The sequence below is a fragment of the Falco biarmicus genome, chromosome 16, assembly GCF_023638135.1.
Source record: "Falco biarmicus isolate bFalBia1 chromosome 16, bFalBia1.pri, whole genome shotgun sequence".
NCBI classification, from domain to species: domain Eukaryota; kingdom Metazoa; phylum Chordata; class Aves; order Falconiformes; family Falconidae; genus Falco; species Falco biarmicus.
Genome location: NC_079303.1, coordinates 491,191 through 508,399, shown reverse-complemented (window position 1 = coordinate 508,399; position 17,209 = coordinate 491,191). Strand labels below are relative to the sequence as shown.

Below are 17,209 nucleotides of genomic sequence, written 5' to 3'. Positions count from 1 at the left end.
AGGAAAACCCATGGCAAAACCCCTGAGGCACAGCTGAGAAGGAGCTAATTTCAGCTTGTGTTGGCCCTTATATAACAAATGTTAAATTGCAGTCACGCTTACAACTGTCAGAAATCCCAACCAAAGACATCAAGGAATATTCCTTTCTGGGGAATATAAAGATTTAGGAAAAATTGTTTTATTTTCTTACATTGTTTGGAGGAGGGGGTTCCCAACAAATGCATTCTCTGGAATAGCTTTGATGTTGTTGTTATGAAAACCGCTGTTGGGAGAAACAAATATCTTGATATTAATGGATGAGAAAGGCTTGGAGACACCTTCTTTCCTCAACAGTTTTAAAGGTGGAGAGCCTTCAAAACACATGTAAAATAGGAGGTGTAGGCTCTGTTCCAGCTACAGCATAATCCCAGCAAGTGAACAAGGTCTGTCCTTTGACAGGACAAAGCCCTCATTCTGCTGTATTTACTCTGTGTATAGCTTGGTGCTCTATATGTCACTCCACTGAACCCATCAAGAACACAAAGACTTAAAGTTTAACACTTTCCAAGTCAGGAAACAGGAGCAAACAAAATACACTTATTTTATACCCTCCAGGAATTACAATTTTGATGGATGGTCTCCATTATCGCTCCAGAGCTGTTAACCAGAGTGCAGCCTACCATGAATTACTGGCCCATGTGACTTTAAAGTATTTTTAGATCTAGCTGTGATATTTTTGGTTAAGCTTGAGAAAATTGCTATAAGCAAACTTTTGCAGCAGAAGAGAGTTCTGTGGCCACAGTCTGACCTCCTATACATCAAAGGCAGCCACAGGATCCTGCATCCAGGACCAAGACCAGGCTCTGGGTGATCTCCAGGTTGTTTAATCCCAGAGGAGTCTGCATGAGTGATTAGTTGGATGGCTGTTTGAAATCTGCCTCTTATTTAGTGACAGGCATTTCAAAAGCCATCTCAAAGTGGATTAAGGATCTTACTCTCATTTTGAATGTCACAGTAATGATGACATCTGGTCTGATCAGAGAAATCTCTTGAGAATTCTTCCAGTAAAAGAAAAAAGTAGTGTCAGATTTTTACTCCAACCTTGCCAGAAGCCCCAAAGCAGCTGCTTTTGTGCCACCCCAGCCTGTCACCAGCATAACACAGACTTAGCGTCCACAGGAGCTGTGGATCCACATCAACTTGATTTGACCCCATCCTGGGGCTTCTACCTTCATCAGTGTTAAGTGGGATGTTTTCCCATTTTTAGTGTCTCCCAGGCTGACCGGTTAGTGGAGAAAGAGCTAGCCACTAAAATGGTTGTAAACTTTTGCAATTCCTTCTTGTAAATTTGTCCTAAGGGAGATCAAACAGTTTCTTCACGTCAGAGGAGGTGGCACAGGGCCTGCAGAAGCCATGGCCTCACAATAACACAGATAACTACATGGTTGTGGTCCCAAGCTGGGGAATGGGCATTAGAAGTAGCTGGAGGTCAGAGGGACTTTGAATCCCTCAGATGCCACAAAATTAAGAGCTGCAGGAGGAACTGGCTCCAAGCCTGATGGAGATCTCCCACTCCCCTCCACCAGCCATGGTGCAGAGACTGATGGTGAGGTGGTTAGAGCTGATGGAAACTAAGGGGATAAACTGCTTTCATGTGCATGGCGGAAAGGGCTGGGAAAGACAAAAGAAAGGCTTGGACTGAGTGCTGTCCTCAAGTCAGAGCACATGCGATGCTTTATTGGTCACTCTCCATTGGGGAATGCTTTTGAAAAGGAATAAATAGAAAATCTTACAGCTCCTGCAGTCGGCCCAGCGTCCTGATAGCCCCAGGGAATTCCAGCAGCTCATTGTAGTTTAGATCCCTGAAAGACAGAGAAAGGAAAAACATTCATTAACGCTGCTGTAGGAACTCAACCAAATGTATCTGTGCTTTGAAGGCATGGAAACTTGCTTGTTAAACATGGGAGACAGGTTTTTCCTACTGTGCTGATCCAGCCACTGCCTGGAAACAAAATCTCACACATTCCTGCAGCAGGAATATTCCCTGCTAGGAGCACTGTCAGGCAAGAGCCAGTCCAAGTCATGGCTACTGCCATCTGGCCTCCCTCCCCCCAAGTCCCTTCATGCCTGGGGCACATCTCCAGAGTGCCACATCCCCCTCTCCCAGGAACTCACCCCCAGGGGCTTTGGCTGGGAGTCATTTTTCCTGCCTTTCCAGGTCAAAATGGGATTTTACAAAGGACAAGAAAAACAAGAGCAGGTTCAGCTGTGTGGGCCCCATGAAAGGGCTTCCCTGGGCCCTCTCACCCTGTGGTGCAGAGGGGATCAGAGGACCATTCCCGTTGGTGCTTGTCCTGGGGATGTCGTATTTCCCTGCCACTGGGATGTGCTGTGACTGGGACCAGTGGGAAGAGCAGGCTATGGGAAGGCCTAGGTTATCTCCGATGGTTAGGGTGAACCCCATGTTGGAAACTGTGAGCCAAAGGTGGAAGTGATGCGCAAGAGGTATTGACATTGCTGAGCATTAAGTTTAATTTGCAGTATAATAAATTAAGTAAAATATAATATGTTGGTCATAATGACAAGTGTAGAGTTTACCTGCCTTGGCTTGGCAACCAGAAGAGACATCTGAGCCTGACTGGAACCTCGTGGGCTGTATTTGCTCTCCAAGGATGGGCTGGCATCTCCAGAAAAGAATTTATTTGAGCTCTGGGGCACTGCTGGCAGCCTGGGAGGAACAGCCTTCTGAAGGTATTGATCCTGCTGTTGACTAGAGGGGGCCCATGGAGACTGGCTGGGTTTTAGACGTGTAGCACTCTTCCTCTAGCATGCCCAGTGCTCTGCTTTGAAAGTTCCAGCTGAAACAGTAACTTTTGACCCTGTCCTGGCCATCCCCATGGGCCAAGACACTGAAGTCTGAAAACCATGTGACTGCTTCCTACCTGCATGAAATTTGCTGAGTTTTAAGTGGTAGATACTTTGGAACATGAGGGTAATTACTGGCTCCTGGAGATTACTGTATAATTACACTTAATGGACCTCAAAGTAATTACCATGTAACCTGGATTGTGGTTTATGGAACAGAAATAACCATGCATTTACACAGCAATGGGTTGCTGCCCAATTACCTTGTAATTCTCATCCTCTGGGCCCAGGCATGGTAATTACATTATGATCTCTCTTGGCCCCCTCTCTCTTGCCCGGTCTTCTCCTTTGCCAGTGTCCCTGCTTGGGAATTACTCTATGGCACCATCTTGGCTTTGCCCTGTAGGTATTTACACAGTAGATCAGCCCAGAGGGCCTCTCCCAATAGGTTTTCTTTTGCACCTTCCAGAACTCCAGGCTCACATGACTTATGTCCTAGCGAATACTTATCAGGGAATTACAAGACAGGGGACAAAACCAAGAGAAAAATAGGGAATGAGTTTTTCTTGGGTGTCTTATGTAGCCCTGACAAGGTCCATAGCAGACCTTGGTGCTGGATATATGAAAGTCATTTCTTTTTATAACCTCCTCAGTAGTAATAAAAATTAGCGTTAATTGGCTGGACTTGATGATCTTAAGGGTGTTTTCCAGTCTAAATTGTTCTGTGATTCTGAGATTCTACAATTCCCTTTGCAGCCCAGGGAATGCAGCAGGTCCTGCTGTGGCAGGGTTTGTCTCCCCGCACCAAGGGCTGTCTTCTCTCCTCCAGTGACAAGGCACTCTGGCTGCCTGCACTACGTGTATGGATTTGAGCAAATGAATCCTGCTCCTGCAGGACCTGCCTCCCAAGGTCTGTAAAGGGTTCTTATAGTTTAATAATTGCCAGTGGTGGGAATCAGCAGGAGAGGAGCACAGGGCTGGTGACAAGGCCAGGAGCTCTGCTTCCATGCCACGTCCAACCTGCAGTGCAGTGGCAGAGTCCCAGCACACGTGAAGCTGCTGTGCACATCCACGAGGCCCAAGAGCGGAACAGGAGTCATGTGTTCCCTCCTCACAGCAGCTCACATCTAATAGATACAAGAGCTCTGCGTCTCCTAAAGAGCTTGCTCTGACACACTCAGTTCTCATCAGTGTCCAAGCAGATCAGTGATTTTCCCCAGTCTTCTCTGCTTGAGACCAAAATGATCTGTTTAAGAATACATAGCCCAAGACATGACTGCTCATATGCCTCACTCTTTGCAAGGCACTCATAGCTCGTTATCAGCTGCTTGGATGCTCTTAGGCAGTTTCTGTTGATGGTACCTGTCAGGTGTCCATCACTGTCACGGCTGAGTGCCTCACATTATAAAGGCTCTGTTATGGGGGGGAAGACGGGGCAGGACTTTTACAATGCCCAACCCTTCACCAAAGCTCAGGGAGGCATAAGAGTGTATTTCCAAAGAGAATGAGTGATTAGAAGTGCAGACAGGACACCGCTGGGTATTTTGAAAGCATCAGTCAAATCCAATTAACCTTCAGATCACTACACTGAATGAAATCAGAGGGCATTAGCAGCCTAAGTTGACTGGCAGTCCCAAATCTCTATCTGTGCGTAAGGTGCTTAACACCTTTAAAAATCTCACCCTGCAATGACTTCCCAAGATTACCATGAAGTTTCACAGCAGTGCGGGAAGCTACAGAGGTCGCTCAAGGCTGGGTGTCTGCCCGTGCCTCTTCACTCCCTTGTGCCATGAACTGAGGGGCTGGGATGAGCCTGCATGCTGCCAAGGGACTGACCCTGGAGGAGAGGCACCGTGAGCCCTGTCTCCCGATGAGGGCCCACTGCTGTCATGTCGCTGACGCTGGGGGAAGCTTTGTGTGATGCCGCGGGGTTGAGTTTCTCCTCAGCGATACCCAACGTGTCTGTGAGCAGCTGATGGATGGAAAATATTGCCCAACAGAGAGGAGGCTTGGCTCACTGTGATTCACTAACAGAAAAAGGGATCTTAGATCTGTAACCAATATTATTTACAAGGAATAATTGTGTGCTGTAATATTTGCTTCTGTCTTTCTCTAAAAATGCATTTCCTTTCCAGCCTGCATCTCTTCCAGGCAGGCTGGTCTTTCATCAGCAGATGAACATTTTGTTTGTACCTCTGTGTGTGTGCAAGTATGTACAGGACCAGTTCTTCCTGAGTGAACACACACCTTTCCCAGCCCTGGCAGCATCTTGGTGCCTCCCTCCCCCCTGCACTTGACAGATAGACAAAGCATTGTGTTCAGCAACTCCCTCTGGGTAAAAAAGCCATCTCTGAATGCTGGCGTATACTGGGCTTGTTGGAAAGTGGAGATGCAACCAGGTGTAGTCATGCTGCTCCAGCCTGGCTGCCAGCGACCCCAGTCTGTTCAGGAGAGACAATGTGCCCGTGCTCGCTCCTGCCCATGCTTCCTGGTTTTCAGTGAGGTGAGCCTCCCTCCCGGAAAACAAACCCAACTGTGCTCGTTAACAGCTCGCCTGAGTGATGCTTGCAGCCAACTGCTCTTGATCTGTGTGCCACTTGTGCTGCCCTGACTTGCCTCCAGTGCTGCCCTGTGCCAAGCCCTGCCAGTTTTGGGGGGAATTCATCTGACTGCAGCCTGGAAGAAGCCAGTACCTGAGATGGTTCCCAGGTGTCATCTCTTCCCTCCAGCACGGCAGCTCTCCTGGAAGCCCAGACCCAAACCCGGACACAAGGGTGGCTTCCCTCTTTCTTTTCCTTCCTTCCCAGAACTTGAGTTGGGCTGTGGTTCAAGCAATGACCCAGAAACAGCCTCTGACCTTCATGGCGGGGAGGCTGTAGATGTTTGTGGCAGTGAAGAAGTTTCTGCTCGTTTAGTGAAATTCAGTCCTTGGGTCTTTTCACAGATGTCTGAGAGCGGCAGGGCTACGTCCATCCCAGACATCACTCCTCTCGGCCTGCTCTTCTGTGATGAGTTTGGCCCAGCCTGTGTGCCCAGTGGTGGGCCTCCAGAGTTTCTTTCCCAGCGTAGTGTCAAGGCAGATGGGAAGGAGTATGGGCTCAGTGGGTTGGGGAGAATTTTGTGTTTTGACTTCAGTGGCAAGAAAATTTCCTCCACTGAGCATGTCAGCAAACTGTACATCATTTGCAAACCCTTTCCAGGGGCTGGGTAGATACAGAAAATGGACGTGCCCCCCCTGCCTTATCTGAGCTGCCTGGGAAATACTTTCTGGTCCCAGCTCCACACGCTGACACTTTCCCACTGCTTCCAGTTTTGGGACTATGCGGGGAAAGCCCAAGCTCCTGTGGGCCAGGAGGCCTCCCTGGCCAGCCCCATGGCCACCCCAGCCCATGTGTCATAGCGGTGCAGCAGTGAAAGTGTCACCTGGTGCCAAGGTTGACTTTTTGGAGCTTTCCCCACATAGTCCCAAAGCTGGAGTGATGTCTGGGATGGACATAGCCCTGCTTCTATCAGACATCCATGGAAAGACCCAGCACTGCTGGGTCTCAGCTGTCCCAGGTCTGGGGTCTGCCCCATGGCTTTGCACATTACGTATGGGTTCTCCTGGCTGTGGGGTGCTGTCCTTTTTGGCACACCTGGGAAAGTGGACCCAATGCCAGCATTACCTGGTGGAAGGATGCCAATGCGCCATGGCCATGGCTATGCCAAAACAATAGGGAAGCCTCAGAACAAAAGAAAAAATGATGGGCATGGCATAAGGAAGAGCGTTTTGCCCATTATCAAGGGTTTTTGGAAGCAAAATACCCAGGCGAAAGATTCAGAAATGATGTGCAAGAGAGATTACTATAAAAAAAATCACTTTCCTTAGTTGGGCTCCAAGTTACCAGCTCCAGGCATCAGAGTGGGATGTCGAAAGGAGCCTTGTGTGTTCTTGTTAAAATGAAAACCCCTTAAAGGTCACCCGGTCTGCCCAAGACACAGTGAACTGGCTGGCTTTCCATTGTTGTTATTTCTAGAATGAGCCTATAGCTTCATATTTGGAAGATCTTACCCAACCCTGTTGTTTACTTAGAAATAAAAGTAAATTGACATCAAAGGCACAGTTATTTTGGGCTTTAACTGCCAGGATGATTTGAAGCTGACAACACGCAGCCTGGAACTATTAATATCAATCAGGCCAAAAGGAGAGAAGGAGGGGAAAGAGTCTCAGGTCAATTTTCTGCCTGTTAGGGACTATTAGTGGTTCCACACAGGAAGCCAAAAAAAAATTATATAGTACTATAAATTCTTCCATAAGCCACAAAACACCACAAATTTGCAGCTAATAAACCTGAAGGTGCAGTAAGATTAGAAGCTGGAGACGGGACATTTACTGACTATTTCAGTCCCAGTATAATCTGAGATGTGACTGTGGTGGCTTGGAGGGAGACTTTGTGCAGCCTGTGATAGGGACTTGCATTTCCACCTGTCCTGTGCTGGCATCTAATACTGCTGCTGGTAAATGTAATTGCCACTGCTGCTAGTCGTGCTGGTTACTGTGGCCAAATCAAGCACTGGAAATGATTTAATTGGTAGTCTGAAAGCTCAAGGGGGCCGTCATGACCATGTAGTTGACCTCTTGCCTGGCACCAGCCAGACAGCTTTACCCAAATGCCTTATATCAAGGTCATGGCTTGTGGTTGAGCTTGAGCTGGGAAGAGCTGCCTGATTAGTCCAGACTATGAAAAGTAATTGTACCATTAGGTGCCATATTTCTGTTGTGTAGCACCAGCACAAACCCTGCTCTCCTGGTAGCAACCAACACATGAGGTGAGTGGGTGCCTTTTCCCAGCATGATCTAGATTATGAGATGCAGCAAGGGCCTGTAATAAGCAAAAGGAGGGAAGGGGGGTGTGAAAGGAGGCAGAGCACGTGTCTGACTCCAGCCAGCTTGGAGCTGTGCGCCCACCGCCAAAACGGAGGCACGCCAGAGGCAGATGCTCAAGTGTGCACAGGAGAGAGAAATGACCGATTGTGGGATTCGTCTGTTAGGGTCAGTGTTTTAATTTGGGAAACTAATCGTGCCCTAGAAAGGCCCATTTTTGGCAAATTATAAGGAGAAGCCAGGCTGTGATGGAATGTGAGAGAGTTCATGGGTGTCCCAAAGGAGCAGAGATGGCCCTTCACACCATGGGAAGGTTGTTTAGGGACTTGCCCAGGAGCAAGGGGCAACCTCTGTACAAGGATTCATTCTGACAGCTTGGCCTGGAAACATCACAGCCTCTCACTGACATGGTGCTGCACCATTTTACAGGGTTTATGTGGCACTGGAAGGTCTACTGCTGGGGCGGGGGCCACCTGTCTGTAGGTCATGCCTTGTATGCCTGCAGCTGCCAATCCTTCCTCAAACAGCTCTGTTCTCCATTTAAAAACACAGCAGTGCTGCCCAGGATGTGTCTGTTCCAACCAGTATTTCTGTCTGTTCTCCAACTGACTAAGGTACTGGATTAAATATGTTTTCAATTTCGTTGATTTATTTAACAAGGTTGAAATAAGCCTTTGAGAATGGGATCTCGTGGGGGGTCCTGAGAGCACAGGCGGTGCCATGCACATATCATTTACAAGACACAAAAGGAGCTGACCGCAAAGTGGAGCAGCGGGGACCTCGGTTGCTGGGGTGCACAGACAATAACCACGGAGCTGATGACTCAGGCAGGGGAGGCACGGAGAAGGCTGCTGCACTTTGCCAGGCAGGGGGGAAGAAGGCAGACTCGAGGAAGCCTGTCGGCAGCAGAGCATTTCTGGACTGTGGGAAAGAAGCTGGGGACCTCTACCTACCCCACAAGGTATACAAGCTGCTGGTGATCGGTCCCCAGCCCCCTGCAGAGTGCTGCTGCTGGAAGGAGGGAGCGTGGGGTGGGGGCAGAGCTTCTGTGCATCAGCACAGCCGTGGTGAAAACATACCCGCAGCTTGCCTCTGCTGCCATTTCTGCTGCCTGCAGTGGCTGTTCCTCCTCGTCACAGACAATCAATTCGCCCTCACATGTTTCTGGAGGCAGAGGTTCCCCTCCTCCAGCACAGGCAGCTGCTTCTGCTCAGCGGCTCTGTGAAAGGGCCTGGGTCCAAGTGAATCCCAAGGAGCCAGAGGAGTTGGGGACCCCTGACAGGTCACAGAAAGAACATCTAGAGACCCAGAGCTGGAGGCGGGGGGAGAGTCGGTGCTCTTTGTCACTGCAAGATCGGCAACTCCAGGGAGGGGGGAGCCAGGCTGGAGAGCTGGCAAGGTGCGAGACAGGTGGTGTGAGGATTTGGTGGGCAAAGAGATAATAGGCAGCACCCTGTGAAGGAGGTGAGCCTTACAGTGGAGCTATAACCTGTGGAAAAATGCAGTAGCTCCAGAACTACCTTTTCACCTGAACTGCCTTCACTTTCAAACTATTTCTCTAAAATCTTGCAAAATATCATGTCTGCCTGGGGTCATGTTCAGCCAAAGCTCAGAGCCCAGCTGGAAGGTACCTGACTGGTTCAGAGCCTGAGCTGCATCAGTGAGGACACATTTCTGGCAGCCCAGGCTTCTGCTCTTGGAAAAGGACATGCAACAAACTGAGACCAGTTGGCCCAAGGAGACCACAGGAGGGAAGTGTCTGGTCCCCATTCTCCCAGGCAGTGCTTCATGCATTTGACAACTCAGTTTTACAGGTGGCTTTCTCTGTTTGGCAAAGTCACCTTCCATTTACGCATCTATCAGACCAGTCAATGAACTTTACAGGTCTGTTCTTGGACCAGACACAGGGATCCATGCAACCAGGACCCTGAGCTGTGGTCCATTTGCCAAAAAGCCACCTGCCCCCTTCCTTTCTCCATCCCCTGAATCTTGGTACCCAAGCCTCTGCTGAAGTCACCTTCCTGCACTGGTAGGGCAGGGTGGAACCGCAGAGCCAAGCTGCCTCTGACGAGCTGCCTGGGGACCCATAATGACACACAGCTGGAGCATCAGTATGCTGAAGATGTAGCAGAACAGCTCAGCAGAGTGAACAGGACATCCTTGGAGGAGTCAAAACCAGCTACTTTGGGAACTTCACAAACTGGGATTAGCATCAAGAGACTGCACAAAAGGTTTCAAATTAAACATGCTGGTGGAGACAAATGCTACTTGAGAAACAAGGTAGCACTTGGCAGACAGTTTTGCAGGAGAACAGCAAAGCCTGCCTAGCCCTAAAGGGGTTAAACAGCGCTTGCATGAGCTGTGGTGGAGGTATTTCCCATTTCCTTCTTCCTGGCTTCATTGCCCGAGGTGCACTTTATATTAATTTTCTTTTTTTATTCTCCCATAGAAAATCCAACTCTCTGGAGGAGTTGGTAGGTTCCAGCTCTGCTCTGCGTTTACAGACTCAACTAATTACCCAGATAATAGGGCAGCGCGCTGAGAAAGCCTGTGGTAAGGGCATTTCCTGTGACGCAAGGTTAGGCAGATAAAATGCCTGGAGCCAGAGGGTTTTGGATTAAGCCATTCTGGGAGACGTTTTTAATTTATTAGCACCATTTTTAAAAAATAAATTAAAAGCTTTTTTTAATGCATGGAAATTTGCTCTTTCCAAGTGATTTATCTCCTTTGTCTGATGAGCAGAGGAGCTGGCAGGGTTGTGGATGGGGGAGCGAAAAGTCAGAGAGATAGGAAGCAGCAGGGTCATCTCAGGCAGAGGGGATGGGCGAGGGCTGCAGGGCCTCTCTGAACTGGTTCCCCATCATGTCAGTGTCAGGTACAGGCTGGAGATGCCTGAACAACCAGAGGAGCAGCACTTTTAGGGCAGATCATTGCTATTTTGGCTGTAGCCTTGAGACCTTCAGCATTTTGGGCTGGTCCTGGGGAGCAGCCACTTGTTTCTCATCCCTGCCTCTGCCCTGGGAGCCACCTTAGCCCTGCTGTAGGCTGGGGAGACAGGGTGCTCCTGAGACACGTTTTCACTCTCTGCCAATGTCAGGGTCTTGTCTGGGTGCGTGTGCCAGGGCAGGGAGGAGCCCTGGCCCCTGCTTTTAAAGGATCTAGTACATTGTCCAGGAGGCCTTCAGGAAGAACGTGTCACATAATGACATTTACACTCTTATTTATACTGTGTCTTTGGGAGAGGGCTAAAAAGTGCCAAGTATCACCCATTTCGACCATCTAATACCTGGTTTTATGGCTCAGCGAGGCTTGGGGTTTCTTCCCACAGCCCTGCAGCATTGCTCTGTGTCATCTCTCAGACTTATGGGAACTGGTAAGGGAATCTCACTACATTTCAAGGCAATTTCGAAACCCTATTGGGAATTTGGCAGAGCAGCTCTGACTTGCTTCCAGCCCATGTGCCCATGTTTCCTTCCCAGAAAGAGGAGGCCGAGGGGGCTGGTGAACAGCCAGATCTTGCCCTGACAGAGAAAGTATTCTTGGAGCTGCTTTCTCCAGCTACATGCTGATGTTTGACCGGTTGAGACCTGGCGGCTCTTGCACATCTACCTGCCCCCTCATCAGCATGGAAAACACAGAGCTGCTCTTGCTCTATACATGGCAGAGCTGACTTGTGCATGGTAGCTGCAGGTCAGTGCAGGGGAAACATGAAGTCATTCATCTGGCTTCATTTCACCTCTTTCTAGATTGCTGCCCTCCTAAAATATCAGGACTTAAGACCTCTCTAAGAACAGAGATGCTCCACTGGGATCTGTTTTTGCAGAAATGATAGGACCTGGAGTAGGCACCTGGTGTGATTGTACATAGGCAACTTGCACACTGCTGAGACCTGCATGGGGCAGTGGATGCTGTTTCTTTTAAAGTTTTGGCTGCATTTGGTAAAAACAGACATTTCCCTGTCTAGCTCAATATGAGAAGAAACATTTCCCTTAGAGGAACAGAGGTTTCTGCACCTAGAACTTCCTAGGCTTTTCTAAAAAGCCCAAAACAATTTTTTTTCCTTTCAACTTCTACAGTTCAACTGTTATGCCTGGCTTATAATCAACATCTGGCCACAAATACTCATTTTAGGAACCCTGGAGAAGTTTCTGCCTTCACCAGCTCTTACTATCCTGCTGCCTTCCAGGAGGTAATGCCCACGGGGTAACTGAGAGCACAGTTTGGCCTCCACAAGCCAAGAAAATGTGCTAAGTGCTGTCAACAGAATGTAATCATAATTTGAGTTAAAGGGTATGTGCGGAGACTGTAATAGTCTCCACATGCACAGGAACTGGGAGGTGGTATGTAGATGCAGGTCTAGCAGCTTGGCTGGGTTGTTGCAGCCAAATGCTCAGCTGTGTTTTGCCACAAAGCTTGGCCAGCTTTGGTCAGCAGGGTAGATGAGTGCTGGCAATTAACATGAGGGGGATGGCTCCACCTGAGGAACAACGTGTTCCTCAGAGATCAGTGACTTGAAATACTTGCTGGCTTAGAGGTAAGAATTAGATGCTCAGGCCAAGAGGAGCAAAAGCCAGCACACTCTCTCTTGAAGATGTTCCTTCAGTGTGATCAGATGCAAAGGAGAGTCTGGAGCTCTTGCCCACAGCACTGTTCTTGCAGCTACAGGCAGCTGGTGCAGAATGCGGGCTGCGGGATACTCGTATGCACAAGTCTGGGCTGTCAGAGCCTGAACACAGGCAGTGGTCAGGCAGAGCCCTGCTCCAGGGGGACAGCCCCTGGAGGTGGAATACTCCCAGGGACAGGACTTCCACAGCTGCAGCCTCGCAGAAAGCCCTGTCCCTGTTCCTGCAGTGCTATGCAGTCCTGTCCCTGTGGGAACTGAGAGCAAGAAAGGGAGACGCTGAGCTCTCCTGAATGCTGGGCAGCATCTCAGATGGGCAACAAAAGGTAAAGGAAGTGCTAAAGCAGGAGCAGAGGGGAAGAGAGGGAAAATGAACTTTCAGCACAAGTGTCTGTGGAAACTGAATTATTTCCCAGGGCAATGGAAGCCCTTTAGTCTTTCCCACAGTAAATAAGGGGCCAGCTTCTTCTCTGCAGCTCCATCCTGCTTGGGATGGGCAGCACGGTGGCTTTAACCACCCTGGCTGCAGAATAAGCTTGCCCTGATGTAGGCTGTGATGTTGCTGCATGGTCTGCCTGGGTTATAGCCCAAACGGGGCTTTCTTCCATCAGCAAGTCCGCCCCTCCCTCCTGCAACTTGCCTGCCTTTGTGCTGCCCGGACGCCATGACTCTGTGCTCACATATTTGCCTGCACCCACCATAAATGACTGGGGAGAAAGCCAAGCTGGCACAGTGATGGAGGAGACCCGTGGGTCACCAGAGGAGACCATCTAGCAGCCTCCCTTCCCACATCATCCCTGGCACAGTTCAACCTCTCCCCAGCTGAGCCCTTCTGGGTGGCCCCAGGATGTGCCAGTCTGAAAGTAAGAGACAATGCGCGTCGTGGTCCTGCCCCTGAGGAGTGCGTCTGGGGACCAAGGGCTTGCCTGTTGCTTCCACTCTTGCCTGATTGCTGCTGCTGGCACCGTGCTGGGCACAGAGGGGCCCCGTCTCCTTGAGTGGCACTTGAATGCTGGGAAGCATCACCTCTTTTTTTGCCGTGACCTGCACCCCCTAGTTCTCCTTGGCAAGGAGTGAGGGCCTGGCTCTGACCCCAAGGCCTGTGTGAAGGGACATGCTTCTGCACAACTGAAGGCAACAGGCACCTCTTGCAGTCTTTCAGAGCCTTAATTTATTTGCTTGTTTATGTTTCCTCCTAGGCCATTGCACAGCACATGAGACCCAAGCAATTGATACTGCTGTTAAAAGCACAGTGTGTGCAAGGCAAGGCCACCAGATTTAACTCTCTTTGAACTCAGGGTGACCCATCTGCTGCTAATGAAGATGTGTCCTAAAGGAGAGTTCATTTCTGCTTCCCATCTTCCTCCGAGGTCTCCTGACAGACTGCCTACCCAGCCATGCCAAGAACATGGTGCAAGCTGAAGGAAGCTGGCAATGGGTGGTGCCAGGTGACTTGAGACCATCTCAAAGAGAGGTATTCCACAGATCCCCAAGGATTTTACCAGCCTTGAACTCAAGACAGCCCCTTATTCTGCTGGAGTCAGGTGTTTAGGAGGCTTTGGGACAACATGCCTGTGGTGAGGGGGTGGGGACACCCCCCGGGGAGAGCATACATGCAGGCTCTTGGGACTGCACCAAGACTCGACTTGTGTCCAGGGCCTCAGAGCCCCCTCCCAGCCACTCTGCCCACATGTGCAGACCCCTCTGCAGCAGCAGCACAGCTAGACCAGCTTGCACAGGCGCAGGGAGAAAGTCCAGTCTGCCACCACCCCAGGAAGCATCATGCCCTCCATGGGCTGGTGCCTGGAGCCAGACCTGCTGCTGCTCTCTGTGCGTGGCAACGAGTAAAACATGCAGTGTGGCTGGCCCAGAGACACCAGCCCTTTCCTGTGGGCTGTGCTGGAGGGCATGAACACACACGAGTTCTTTAGGACAGAGAAGAGAAGAGGTGACTCACAGGGTTTCCAAGCTGTGCAGCCCATCAAAGCCATTGGCTCCCAGGCTTTGGATCCGGTTGTTGTGCAGGTGCCTGTGGACAAAACAGAGATGGTCAGTGCAGGTGCAAGCTGACTTTTTCCTGCCACTGTGAGCCATGGCCCAGGGACATCCTGCAACTGGAGCACAGCCTGGGCTGGGCTGACAAGGGGTGCTACAAAGTCCCCTCTCTTGCCCCATGAGACACATGCTAGGTGCAACAGTGCTTGCAGAGCAGCTACAGAGCTCCCATTTCTCCCAGGAAACCCAGGCTGACATAGGACTTTCCCTGAGACCTCCACTTTCACAGCTGCCAGGTGAGTTTGGATGAACATGCTTAAGCAAGAAGCTTCAAGAAACACCCTAGATCTCACCTTACATTGTGCCCAACCCTACAAAGTGCTGTGTGGCTTCAACAGTTGCCCACGGACACCGGGTGCTATCTAAGGACACAGCCATATTTAGACTCCTCAGAGCCCTAGTAGTAGCAAGAAGGCTTTGAGTTCAAAATCATCCTGTTAGTCACAGTTTATTATCTTTACTTGCAAAAAAATGAAAATGCTGCCAGTTCCTGGATTTAGCTCCAGTCTGACTGCAGTGAAAGTTGTCTTTAGTTTAATGGTTCAGAGTGGTTAAATTGCAGAGGCCATGCGACAGGCTGATGCACATTCTCCACCCCAAGGCAACAATTTTTTCCCTGTTCCCCTTCATCGTGGTGCTACATGCCATGAGCCAGTGCTTAAGGGCTCTGGATCTCCCAGCCTTAATGTTGGTGCTGAGGGCCCCTGCAAAGCCACCTGGGGTATTTTTTGCTTTGGAAGCTCCATAGGTGATGAGTTTCTGGAGTCCCATGTGATGGGTTTTCTGTTTCCACGGGCCCCTTACTCCAATGTCTTAGTTTTTGGGTAAACCCAAGACCTTATTTCCTGGATTCTTCCTTTCCGATGTCAGAGCCTCTGTGTGTGTATGTGCACATCTGAGTGTTTTTGCCATCTGGCTTCCTTTGCAGCTGGTGGGAGCTGCATGGCTAATCGTGCATGTTCCTCTGAAGTCCTACTCAAGGGCACCTTGAAGTTCATCTAGAGAGATCTTGTGGGCAGCCGCAGGAAAGTCTGCTGAAAAGCAGAAGACAACCCACTGCTACCAGCCTACACTTCTGCCAGCCTGCGCTTCAGCACATTAGCGATGTCCGTGCTTCCACTGGGATGGTCTGTGTGGAGAAATGCCCGCTGAGGAGGTAAGGTCCTCTGGGGCAGGATATCCTCTTTGCTGTCTGTCAGGGTGGGTTTCCCCATGAGTTCATTGTACAGTTCAGGTTCTTCTTTAACGCGGAGTCATGTGTGGTGAACCTGCTGCCACACAACTTGCCTTTTGTCCCTTGCCCATGCTCAGGGACACACCAGCCTTTGTCCAACAGTGCTGCCTCCTTCCAAAAGCCTGGGGGAGACTCCACTGGCTGGCAGGTGGATCAATGACTTTTTTTGTTATTTGCTGCTTGATCTAAATCTGTCTTGGCTTGAAAAATCTCTTACTCCACCTGGATTCAAGTGTGAGCTGTTTGGCTGAGCACAGGCAGCTCCCACTGCCAAATATTCTAGGGTAAAACAGGAGAGAGCTGGGAGTGGAAGAGCAGCCAGGCTCTAGGGCAGTTTGGTAGGGGCTTGCAAAACAGAAACCAGCCCAAGACGGATGTTTGTCATTGGGATGAGAACATACAAACATTTCAGAGGAATGGGAAGGGAGGGGAAAGATATGTGATAAAATGTTTGCTCCTTTGAGCAAACAGGAAAAAAGAAAAGGATGTTGCCTGCAAGAAAACTCTTAGAGGAGAAAAGAAGCTGAGATCAAAATCAGAATCTTACAGGAGAAATTTCTCTTGTCACAAGAAGAGAAATTTGTCTCCAGGTGGTTTCATCTATCAAATGTTATGGGATAGGTTCAGATCATGTTGCCCTTACTTGGCACTTCCAGTGCAAGATGGTGCCAACCGTTTTGGGTCAGTCTGAGTACTGGATACTGCATCTGGCAAATGGAGTGTTTGGATCTGGAGTTGCTCTGCAATTGCAGCAAGAGGTACCACAGGAACCCTGTGCCCCACACCTCTGTCTGCTGGGAGGGGACAGCGTGGGGAGAAAGGAAATGCTGAATGCTAGAGGAGATGTGAGCTCCCTGGAGCTTTGTCAGGGTGGTACAGCAGGACACCTTGTCTAAGCGTGGATGTGCTGGGCAGCTGACTACCGTCTCTCAAGTCAAGCAAGGAGACAGAATAGAAAAGCAGTCACCTGCTGTGTTTCTATTTGGCTCTAGAGTGCTTTGTTTGGAGACAGAGTAATGAAAATCGTTAGAAGGAAGTTCTTTGTTGGTAAGAAAATTATGAGCAACCAAAGAGGAGAGTTATAAAAAAATTTGCAGTCCAAGCTGAACTCTAGAGTTGTCCAAGCTGAACTCTAGAGTTGTTACCCAACCACATGGCAATAATAGAAACATTAGAGTTGCAAAGGTAAACACTTGAAAAGATGTTCCTTTCTTCCATCCTGCCTTCCCCCCCACCAGTAAACAAAGTTCAACAAGTAGAGTTGCAACATCTCCAGTGTTCGTCAACTTGAGCTCAGCCCACATGACGTTCTATTCTGCCCCGTAAATTACAGCTGGTTTGATAGCAGCTCGAGATACTTGGTTCTGCGCTATAAAAAACCCTTCTGTGATGCAAAAACATGAGAAGTCTTTAAGCCCTTGCCGTTCCTACTGGAGCTTGTACCCACCACCGCCCTCAGTAAGAGCAATGAACTTTAAGATGTGTCTCCCTTTGCAGGTCAGCAGCACGATGGAGTGAGGCTGGTTTGTGGCAATCATCCATGACAGTAGCTTTGCCCGGGAAGGAGCAAGACAGTCATTGCTTTTTTGTG

At 49.6% G+C, this 17,209-nt stretch overlaps 1 protein-coding gene across 1 annotated transcript in view; it reads right to left on the bottom strand.

The window, feature by feature from the left end:
- The window catches only part of LGR6 (leucine rich repeat containing G protein-coupled receptor 6), a 48,808-nt gene that overhangs the window by 22,414 nt on the left and 9,185 nt on the right, over window positions 1-17,209 (bottom strand). Inside the window, exons 3-5 of the mRNA XM_056361841.1 lie at window positions 14,287-14,358; window positions 1,773-1,841; window positions 191-262 (exon numbers count right to left, since the gene is read on the bottom strand). Of these exons, the coding sequence (XP_056217816.1) occupies window positions 191-262; window positions 1,773-1,841; window positions 14,287-14,358 (213 nt within the window). The remainder of the gene's footprint in view (window positions 1-190; window positions 263-1,772; window positions 1,842-14,286; window positions 14,359-17,209) is intronic.